The sequence below is a fragment of the Citrus clementina genome, unplaced genomic scaffold (assembly GCF_000493195.1).
Source record: "Citrus clementina cultivar Clemenules unplaced genomic scaffold, Citrus_clementina_v1.0 scaffold_3, whole genome shotgun sequence".
In the NCBI taxonomy this organism is placed as follows: Eukaryota; Viridiplantae; Streptophyta; class Magnoliopsida; order Sapindales; family Rutaceae; genus Citrus; species Citrus x clementina.
Window position 1 is genome coordinate 21,167,850 of NW_006262339.1, and position 11,875 is coordinate 21,179,724.

The 11,875-nt window shown below is 32.1% G+C and overlaps 1 protein-coding gene across 1 annotated transcript; it reads left to right on the plus strand.

The window, feature by feature from the left end:
• Positions 1-970: 970 nt before the first annotated feature.
• Positions 971-10,738, plus strand: LOC18048459 (disease resistance-like protein DSC1). The gene is made up of 9 exons (XM_024187109.1): positions 971-1,485; positions 1,779-2,850; positions 4,760-5,059; positions 5,170-6,162; positions 6,465-6,731; positions 6,925-7,011; positions 9,203-10,141; positions 10,238-10,501; positions 10,586-10,738. Exons 1-9 carry the CDS (start codon positions 1,010-1,012, stop codon positions 10,736-10,738), a joined length of 4,551 nt encoding a protein of 1,516 aa, XP_024042877.1. The 5' UTR covers positions 971-1,009.
• Positions 10,739-11,875: the final 1,137 nt, after the last annotated feature.

Here is an 11,875-nt window from a genome sequence, read left to right on the forward strand (position 1 = left end):
GCGTATTTTATAAATAATTAAATATTGTTGAATTGTAATTTCTAATTATTTTTTAATTAAAGATAGCAAATTTCAGAAAGTCAACACTTTATAAATCTAATTTAAAATCAAAATAAACCAATATCAAGCCTTAATCATAAAACTATACAATACAGTTAAAATGGTGAGGTGGTGTAATTAAAGAGTAAAATAAATATTAAAAAAAAAGAATTTGTCTCATCATTATTTGAAGCAAAATGATCTATGCAATTACTTTCGAAAAAAAAATGATCTGCATAATTATTTAACAAAGTTAAGAAGTGGGGCTGGTTTTTTCCTTTTGCCACTTAGGAGGGGACAGTCATTTATCTTTCTGTCCAGCTATCCTCGATTATTTGTTTTGTGGCTGGAATTAGACTCGGGCAAGTTAACAAAACTGACCAATGAAATTATTGCATTGCTCGCGGAAAATGAAAATAAAAGAATAAAATCCTCCCTCTAATGAGCTTTTATATAAATAAGATTTAATTATTTAATTATTATTTATTTATTAATTATTAATTAATACTTGAGTTATTATACATCATATTGGGAGAAAAGTTTATTTTAAAATAAGATAAAATTAATAAAAAATTTACTTATTAGAAGGTTATAGAGTTGTGAACAGTTACTCTCAAATATGTCGGAACAATAATTCGAGTCCTTATATTATAATATAAAAACTTAATTTCTCTTTTAATTAAAAAATAATTAAATAAAAAAATAATTTTTTTCTTATAAAATATAAGCAAAATAGATATTATTTGAATATTAGAAAAATAATCTTTTTTTTTATAAAATATTAGTGCGAATAAACATCCTTGAACGCTGGTGAGGCTTAATTATCTATTATGACATCACTGTTTAAAAAAAATTAAAAAGAACTAGCTTCATCTATAATTCGATATACTGTTCAGTCTCACGTTCAATTATTTTCATTTTCATCCGATCAAAATCTTTCATCAATTGGACTGTACTGAGTCTGTGCATGATGGCTTCTTCTTCCTCCTCTTCTAATCCTCGAAACAAAAAGCATGATGTTTTTCTTAGTTTCAGTGGAGAAGACACCCGTGACAACTTTACTAGCCATCTTTATTCAGCCTTGTGTCAGAAAGGTATTGAAACTTTCATTGATGACCAACTCAACCAGGGAGATGAAATTTCACAGTCTCTTCTTGATACAATTGAAGCTTCAAGCATTTCAATTATCATTTTCTCAGAAAAGTATGCTTCTTCGGGATGGTGTCTCGATGAACTTTCAAAGATCCTCGATTGCAGGAAAGTGTATGCACAGATTGCGATACCAGTTTTCTATCGGGTCGATCCATCACATGTGAGAAAGCAAATTGGGAGTTTTGGGATTTCATTTTCGGAGCTTGAAGAAAAATTTCCAGAGAGGATGCAAAGATGGAGGAGTGCTTTGACGGAAGCAGCCAATCTCTCTGGCTTTGATTCTCTTGTCATCAGGTAACAGTAACAGTCAATTTGTTTCCAATTTTGTAATTATTTTATTATGGTACTCATGGATATAAAAAATTATGGTATTAAATATTAAATCATTTCGTGAAGATGATTAGGTTACATCATATCTTACATAATTTTTATAATCGTTTTATTTACTCAAGTTCTAATACTGTTATATGACTAATTTAAAAGCAAAAAATATATATATATCTGCATCAAATTAACAATTGGAACTAATAAAAAACACTCTGTTTTTGTCTCTTTTTGAACTTAATGCTATATTTTTTATTTGCTAGGAATGAATCTGAACTTATAAAGAAAGTTGTTAATGACATTTTGGAGAAACTACCCAAAGTGGTCCCATGCGATAGCAAAAACGAGCTGGTCGGAGTAGAATCGAGAGTTGAGGAAATTGAATTTCTGTTGGGTGCTGCACCTCTATTAGGGATTTGGGGCATTGGTGGTATAGGCAAGACAACAATTGCTAGGGTGATTTTCAACAGAATCTCTAGAAATTTTGAAGGTTCTTGCTTCCTTGAAAATGTTAGAGAAGAATCACAAAAGCCGGGAGGATTAGCTTCCTTGCAACAAAAACTTCTTTCAGAAGTATTGAAGGATGTAAATGTGATTCCACATATTCACCTCAACTTTAGAAGGCTTAGCCGCAGGAAGGTTCTGATTGTTTTAGATGATGTGACTTGTTTCAACCAAATAGAATCCTTAGTTGGAAGTCTTGATCGGTTACTGCCGGAGAGTCGAATCTTAATTACCACAAGAAATAAACAAGTGCTTAGAAATTGTCATGTCAACCAAATATATGAGATGAAGGGTTTTGGAGATGATCATGCACTTGAGCTTTTTAATAGACATGCCTTCAGACAAAACCTTGTGGATGTAGATTATAAGGAACTGTCAGACAAGGTTATAAACTACGCTCAAGGTGTTCCTTTAGCTCTTAAAATTTTGGGTTGCTATCTATTTGAAAGGAAAAGGGAAGTATGGGAAAATGCAATAAAAAAATTGAAAAATTTTCTCCATCAAAATATCCTAGATGTGCTAAAAATAAGTTACGATGGCTTGGATAATGATGAGAAAAACATTTTCCTAGATGTTGCCTGTTTCTTTAAAGGTGAGGATGTATATCTAGCAAAGAAATTCCTTGAGGCAAGTGGCTTCTACCCAGAAATAGGAATAAGTATTCTTGTTGATAAGTCTCTCATTGCTATTAATCCATACAACAAGATAACAATGCATGATTTGCTGCAAGAATTGGGTAGGGAAATTGTTCGGCAAGAATCAACAAATCCTGGAAACCGTACTCGATTGTGGCATCATGAGGATATCTATGAAGTTCTTGCATATAATAGGGTAAGCATTTTTTTTTTTTTGGGATTGTTATTTTTTAATATTCTTGCATTAGTTACAAACTTGAAAGGCATATAATTATATACACAAGGAAAAAGCTCTTTTCACTCCTCCAAAATTTGATGTAATAACTCATTTCATTCTTTTTAAAAAAAAAAACATATCGCCAAACACCCTTCGGATTAATTTACTATTAGTTTATTGCCATTTGAATATAATTCATTGAGGGTAAAATAAGATTGTCAATTAAATTGATGCTTCCAAATTTATTTTGACATTTTCTTTCTCTCCTTAAAATTTATTTATTTATTTTGACATTTGCCACCACTCTTTTTTTACCATTATTTTTCCCCCATGTCGGCTCACAGGATAATTAAAGAGTGTATTTGTACAAATATGAATATTGTGTCTGTTTTTGGTACTTATCTAGGGTTAACAAAGCTTGAGAAGTTACTACCTCACGGTGCTAAAACAAAGAGTGAGGGCACCAAAATAGAATTAAAAATATGTATACATATTATACATATTGACATGTAAATTATGTATACAAACGATAATGCACAATTTGACATGGTATCTATAATATATTGTTATATCCCAATCTAATCACAATCGTTAGTTAGTTTATTTGTTTTAATACAATGAGAAAAAAACACCCTTTTCACCCTTAAGAGTTTGATGTAATATCTCATTTCATCTCAGTTTTTTAAACAATAATACACTTCCATTAATTTATCGTTCGTGTACTACTATTTATAATTCATTGAAGGTAACATAGGATTTTCAATTAAAGAGAAAGATTTAAAAAAATAAAAGTTGACGCCTAAGTGAAAAGGAATTTTATCCTATCTCGAAAAATATGAAAATTTTGTATCTCTTTAACTGAAAATTCTATTTTGCCCTTAATGAGTTATAAACAATAGTAAAGTAATGATAATTTAATGGAATGGTGTTTTGGGCTTTTGCTTAAAAGAACTGAGATAAAATGAACTATTACTTCAAACTCTAAGGGTGAGAAGGATATTTTCTCATTGTATTAAAAAAAAAAAAACTAAGGATTGTGATTAGATTGTGATGTAGCAATATATTATAGATACCAAGTCAAATTGTATATTATCGTTCATATACATAATTTATATGTCAATATGTATACATACTTTTTAAAGATAGAATTACTTGTACTGATATGTTTCTTATTAAGTTTGCTATTATAAGTTTTACTAAAAAGCAATAGCTATATAATTTGATATAACTTTATGGTTTTTTTTTATAGGTTACAATTGAACACATAACTTAAACTTTTCACATTATTCATCAACTTTGTTCTTCTCTAAACACTGAATTTCCTCACCTTTCAATAGCCTTTCATTATTGTTATTATTATTATTGCATCATTATATAATCTCTTCACTTTTTAGATCCTTTAATTAGTTACACTTAAAACTTTTCAGAAATTAAAGTTTTTAGAAATTAAAGTTAAATGATATTGTCATATTTGCATGGCACCCTGTAATAAGAACCTGTGGGAGCTACTCTTGATTCAGCGACCAATCCTTCGGACTCACTAACCAATCAAACTAGCTTGATGAGCAGGGTCTATTTAAATTAATTAGCCTCTTAGTCTTTTTTTTTTTCTTTTTTGAGTTTACCCCATAGTTCAATACAAATCTTAGTATTATTTCTAACCGAAAGTGAAAATAGATCCACTTACCAGAAATCATACATAGATTATTGTTAATGATTGTGGCAGTACATATTATAAATGCCACTTCAACTTGTATGTAAAAGTTTGTATCCTACATATCTTTCTTTGTGCATTTATAATAACAAGTTGGACAGCCTAACAATACCCATCAACTGAATTATATAATATTTGGTTTTAACTTTGTGGATTTTTTTTTTTAAATATTAGGGAACTGAAGCAATTGAAGGCATGTGTTTGGATATGTCTAAAGTAAAAGAGATCCATCTAAATTCCGACACTTTCACTAAGATGCGTAAATTGAGATTTTTGAAATTCTATAGCTCGATTCATAAGGGAGAGAACAAATGTAAGGTGTCTAATTTTCAAAGCCCTGTATTTGCTGAAATAAGGTATCTTCATTGGCATGGATACCCGTTGAAATCTTTGCCTTCAAATATTGACCCAGAGAAACTTGTTTTACTTGAAATGCCTCGTAGCAATATTGAAGAACTTTGGAGTGGTAACCAGGTATGTATATATAGATATTAAATGTGCAATGTTTTGGTAACAATGTTTAATTATATATCACAAATGCTAATAATTAATGATTTTTCTTGGCCTCTTTTTTGCCTGAGCAGCATTATGGTAAGTTAAAGCGGAAAATCATCAATGCCTGCAATACTATTACCAAATCTCCAAAGCCCTCGTTGATTCCACATCTGAACAAGCTAGTTAGTCTCAAACTATGCGGTTGCAAAAGCTTGAAAAGCCTTCCAGCTGAAATGTTTCATTTGGAATTTCTTAAAGAACTTGATCTTTTGGGCTGCTCAAAACTGAAGAGGCTTCCAGAGATGTCATCGGCTGTTAATATAGAAGAGGTAATTTTAAATGGAACTGCAATTGAAGAACTGCCTTCATCCATCGATTGCATCTCTGGGCTTTCTATCTTGGACGTTCAAAATTGTAAAAAGCTTAAGAGTCTCCCAAGCAACCTATGTAAGTTGACATGTCTTAGAGCTCTTATCCTCAATGGTTGCTCAAAACTTCAGCGATTGCCTGACGAACTTGGAAATTTAGAAGCTTTGGGTTACTTGCATGCTGAAGGAACTGGCATAAGAGAAGTACCATCATCCATTGTCCGTTTGAATAACGTTCGAAAATTAGATTTCAAGGGAACCAAGGGTTTATCATTGCCTATGACATTATCTTTAGGTGGCGCCTTACGAGGTCTATGGTGTTTAGACCTAACTGATTGCGGCATCACAGAGTTACCTGAAAATCTTGGCATGTTATCCTCACTTATAAACTTGTATCTAGATAAAAACAATTTTGGGAGAATACCAGAAAGCATTATACAACTTTCTACGTTGTTATATTTCCGCTTGAGTCATTGTGAGAGGCTTCAATCCTTACCAGAGCTTCCTTGCTCTCTGCTTGAGTTGGATGCACATCATTGCACGGCACTGGAATCATTATCAGGTTTATTCTTAAGGGATGAACCTTATCGTCCGTGTATTGACCTGAGCGATAATTATAAAATGGATCAGAATGTGACCAGAGGAATTCTCCAAGATGCTCTACAAAAGTTTAAGCATATGGCAACTGAACGTCGGAAACGAGTAGAGGAAAAGGTGTGTCTTTGGCTTTCTCTAGTCTCTTCTTCTTTTAATTTATTTATAAAATGTTAACTTTACCAACAGATCAACTAGCATGGGTTGTTTTAGCTTAACCAAGGTTCTCGGTTCGAGACTTGGGAATGCAGCTGCGTTAAATACTTGTTGGGAAAGCTCTGCCGCCCTAGTGGTCCTACCCGACTCGAATCTGAATTAGTCGTGACCCAATGTGATCTTTGGATACCAAATGGTTTAATACACCGAAAAAAAAAATGTTAACTTTTTTAAAATTAATTAAAATTATTATTTTTGTGGTACAGATACCTTTTTCAGGATCTAAGGGTCATGTCTTATTACCTGGAAATGAAATTCCAGAGTGGTTTAGCTTTAAAAGCGAGGGATCTTCTATGACGTTGGACATGACACCAGATTTCTTCAATAAAAACCGAGTACTCGGCTTTGCTTTTAGCGCTATTGTAGGATTTGGAGACCATCAAGATGTCAGAGAAGAGAGGTTTAGATTATTCTGTGAAATCAAAGTCAAACCCAAAGATTGTGATTCACATGTCATACAGAGACCTCTGGCAGTAATTAGATATGTAGAGTCAGATCACTTACTTTTGGGGGACGATTTCTTCGATGATAAGGAATTTTTTACTTTTTGGGAGAACAATTGGGTTCCTGAGGCTATCCAGTTCTATTTTAAAGAAGAATTTGGTTATGAAATTTTGGGGTATTGCCTTGTGAAAAAATGTGGGATCCATTTACTGTACGCCCCAGATTCTTCGGATTCAACAGAAGAAGAGGAACCATGCCCCTAAAGACTGGCATATGGCATGTGCTAGAAGACGTCCATCGCAGCAGCTGGTACATTTCTGTAAATTATTCTTCCTCTATATGTAATTATTGTTTTCCTATAGCTTGGTTTCTTTGTTTTTCTATAGCTTGGTTTATTATATTTTTATGTGATGAGTTTGTATGTCTCTCTACACTCTAGTAATGGTTTGTTTATGTCATATGTGCAGCTACCATTTGACCAAGACAAACTTTCTTGTTTGTGAGGATATTGATCATAATTTTTGTAGCTGAAGTTAAAGTAGGAGTTAGAGAAGTTTCTTTTGATTCTTGATCAAAAGAAAAACATAGGAGTTTGACAGAACCATCGCCATCTTTCATTGTACGTTTTCTATGTATTAATTGAATTGTTCTGACATGATTATCGTTGTTTGGACACTGTTGTACATCGATTGAATGACTTGAACGATTTTATAATGTTTATAGATTGTTACAATTAGATAACATTCGCTACATAAGCAAAGAAATAATAGGAATTTAAAAAAAAAATACAATATGAAAAATCAACTGCCAATCTTCATAACCTAATTTAGGTGCTACAATACTTGTTATAAATTTTTCGATAGCATCTTATATAAAATGTTATAAGGCACTAAAGCACTTGCATCATTAAATCTAATCATAATTCAACAATTAATAATTCAACACTTAGCATATATAACATACAGCAACAGTATAAACCCATAAATAAAAGTACCACAACATAAATCCAACATCCAGAATAACATAAATTCAAGTTTAACACCACCACAAGTCCACATAGGTTGTTTCATTTTTTTCATTTAACTTATATATTTTTTAATTTAATAAATAATTGAATAAAAAAATAATACGGATCCAGATATTTGATTTTCTAGATGCACTTGTATCTAGATCCCGATCCGGATTTGTACGAATCTTAATTTTTAACATCCAATTTGTATTTTTTAATGTGCGGATTCCAAATTTCCTTTATCTCAATATTTACGAATTTGGTCAGATCCAGATATTTTTACTATCCCCATACACAGCCATAATTCAAGTTACGTTTATATGGGCCAATGGGCTCTTTGGCACAATTTATGCACTCATAAGTTTTTATGAGTTCGAGTCTCCGTAATGATTATTGGAATTTTATCTTCTTTCCTATTAAATTAAGGGAAAAAATATTTTTTGTTAATACAGCAGAGTAGCTAATTTTCTAATATTATATGAGAATAGAAATTTAGGTCAGGCTATACTAAATTTATCAAGGATAATTTGATAGACTTTTGACTGAAAGTATCAATAATTGCGACTCAATTTTCCTTCCAATAAAATTAAGTGGGGCACATTTCTTTCTTGCTAATACAGTAGAATAGATATTTCTCTAGCATTATATAAGAGTAAAAATTTAAGCTCTCTTATACTAAAGTTATCAATGGTAGTTTTAATAGATATTTTTAATTGTAAATATTAATAAAATTCTATTATTATATTATTGTATAAAAAATAAAAACAACAAAGTCACTTTTGCATAAACTTCGAAGAGAAGTTAAGACTTTTGAGTTTTGACCCGAACAGAACCAAAGAGACCATTTTTTTTAATTAAAATCTGAAAATATTATTGAAGACTACCTATGAGATGGTGTATTCTATAAATAATTAAATATAGTTTAATTGTAATTTTTAATTTTTTAATGGGTTAATTTCAGCCTACCCACTTCGTGAAGTGACAATCTTTAAATCGCCCCCCTTACTATTAAAAACATTAAGTTACCCCCTAAAACTCGTTATCTTTAACCATTGACCGCCGTTGACTCATAAAAGTACGACAACACCCGTACCTTAACAGAATATTCTTGTAACGGTATTGTGAGAATAAAAAAAAATGTTTATGTGTGACTAGTCATTGGAAAATGAAAAAAAGTAGTTTATGTATGACTAGTCATTGAAAAATAAATTAAAAAATAAAGTGTTAGAAATGACTTAATGGGTCTAAATAAATTGATAATTTTCCTAAATTAGACATGTTAGTTAAATAAGTTACAAGACATGCCATCATATATAAATTACGATAATGCCATTTTCGTCTTTTTCTTTCATTTCTCTTCATCTTTTCTTTCATTTTTTTTTCTCATCCTTACTCCTTTGTCTTTTCCTTTCATTTGTTTTTTCCTCATCCTTACTCCTTCTTCATCTTTTTCTTCATTTTTTTTCTTTTCTTCCATGTACATGACTCCAGTCTCCAAAGCCCTCGTTGATTCCACATCTGAACAAGCTAGTTAGTCTCAAACTAAGCGGTTGCAAAAGCTTGAAAAGCCTTCCAGCTGAAATGTTTCATTTGGAATTTCTTAAAGAACTTGATCTTTTGGGCTGCTCAAAACTGAAGAGGCTTCCAGAGATGTCATCGGCTGTTAATATAGAAGAGGTAATTTTAAATGGAACTGCAATTGAAGAACTGCCTTCATCCATCGATTGCATCTCTGGGCTTTCTATCATGGACGTTCAAAATTGTAAAAAGCTTAAGAGTCTCCCAAGCAACCTATGTAAGTTGACATGTCTTAGAGCTCTTATCCTCAATGGTTGCTCAAAACTTCAGCGATTGCCTGACGAACTTGGAAATTTAGAAGCTTTGGGTTACTTGCATGCTGAAGGAACTGGCATAAGAGAAGTACCATCATCCATTGTCCGTTTGAATAACGTTCGAAAATTAGATTTCAAGGGAACCAAGGGTTTATCATTGCCTATGACATTATCTTTAGGTGGCGCCTTACGAGGTCTATGGTGTTTAGACCTAGCTGATTGTGGCATCACAGAGTTACCTGAAAATCTTGGCATGTTAACCTCACTTATATACTTGTATCTAGATAAAAACAATTTTGGGAGAATACCAGAAAGCATTATACAACTTTCTACGTTGTTATATATCCGCTTGAGTCATTTTGAGAGGCTTCAATCCTTACCAGAGCATCCTTGCTGTCTGATTGAGCTGGATGCACATCATTGCACGGCACTGGAATCATTATCGGGTTTATTCTCAAGTAATGAACCTTATCATCCGTGTATTGACCTGAGCGATAATTATAAAATGGATCAGAATGTGACCAGAGGAATTCTCCAAGATGCTCTGCAAAAGTTTAAGCATATGGGAACTGAACGTTGGAAACGAGTACGGAAAAAGGTGTCTTTAGCTCTCTTTAGCCTCGTCTCCTTTTAATTTATTTATAAAATGTTAATTTTTTAAAAATTAATTAAAATTATGATTTTTGTGGTACAGATACCTTTTTCAGGATCTAAGGGTTATATCTTATTACCTGGAAGTGAAATTCCAGAGTGGTTTAGCTTTAAAAGCGAGGGATCTTCTATGACCTTGGAGATGACACCAGATTTCTTCAATAAAAACAGAGGACTCGGCTTTGCTTTTAGCGCTCTTGTAGGATTTGGAGACCACCAAGATGTCAGAGAAGCGAGGTTTAAATTATTCTGGGAAATCAAAGTCAAACCCAAAGATTGTGATTCGCATGTCATACAGAGATCTCTGGCAATAATTAGATATGTGGAGTCAGATCACTTACTTTTGGGGGATGATTTCTTTGATGATAAGGATTTTTTTACTTTTTGGTAGAACAATTGGGTTCCTGAGGCTATCCAGTTCTATTTTAAAGAAGAACCTGGTTATGAAATTTTGGAGTATTGCCTGGTGAAAAAATGTGGGATCCATTTACTGTACGTCCCAGATTCTACGGATTCAACAGAAGGAGAGGGACCACACCCCTAAAGACTGGCATATGGCATATTCTAGAAGACGTCCAATGCAGCAGCTAGTACTTTTCTGCGAATTACTCTTCTTCTATATATAAAGGATCCCTCTAACATACATTTAATGTATGTTAGGGTTTGCCATATATAAATATTGCTTTCCTATAGCTTGGTTTCTTTGTTTTTGTGTAGCTTGGTTTATTATATAATTATGTGATAAGTTTGTATGTCTCCCTACTTTCTAATAATGATTTGGTTATGTCATATGTGCAGCTACCATTTGACCAAGAAAAGTTTCTTGTTTGTGAGGATATTGATCATAATTTTTGTAGCTTTAGTTAGAGTTAGAAAATTTTCTTTTGATTCTTGATCAAAAGAAAAATATACAAATTTGAGAGAACCATCGTCATCTTTCATTGTACGTTTTCTATGTATTAATTGAATCGTTATTACATGATTATGGTTGTTTAGACACTGTTACACATCGATTGAATCACTTGAATGATTTTATAATGTTTAGATTGTTACAATTGGATAGCATTAGCTAAATAAGTAAAGAAATAATAGAAATTAAAAAATATATATATAAAAAATCAACTGCCAATCTTCATAACCTAATTTAGGTGCTACAATAGCTAATTACAAATGTTTCTATTGCATGTTATATAAAATGTTATAAGGCACTAAAGCACTTGCATCATTAAAATATTACGAAAGACAAACTAATAGCAATTTCAAATTGGTACAGAAAACTGACAATGGCATTTCTCTGAGGCTCCGAACTCTCTATATAACAAAATAGTAGCATTTCTGGTCTGCAAATGTATAAAAGGTGATTCCATATATGTTTTTTGGATGTTATGTATTTAAAATTCGTGGCAGTCCCCTCTACCTGTTTAGAGGAGGGGAAAAAATAAATCACTTGACGTTGCCTAAAATGTGAGCATATACCATTGGTAGCATTTTTCGGATAGCGTCGTGTTTATTGCCGTGTGAATACAGACATAATTCCCTTGTGATAAGATATTATGTTCTCTAATTTCTTCATGTAGATGGAAGCGATTGACCTCTTTGATTTTCCTTGTTTGAATTCTAGGATAACTAATGTTTGATTTTCCATGTAGCTAGCGTGAAAGACATTCTTTTGTATTCTACA

Bases quoted from the DNA above. Each gene is read 5' to 3' on its own strand.
- LOC18048459 (XM_024187109.1), top strand. From the start codon at position 1,010: ATGGCTTCTTCTTCCTCCTCTTCTAATCCTCGAAACAAAAAGCATGAT. The intron at 6,163-6,464 runs GTGTGTCTTTGG...TTTGTGGTACAG, and splicing joins GGAAACGAGTAGAGGAAAAG to ATACCTTTTTCAGGATCTAA. The intron at 10,502-10,585 runs GCAATAATTAGA...ACTTTTTGGTAG, and splicing joins ATGTCATACAGAGATCTCTG to AACAATTGGGTTCCTGAGGC.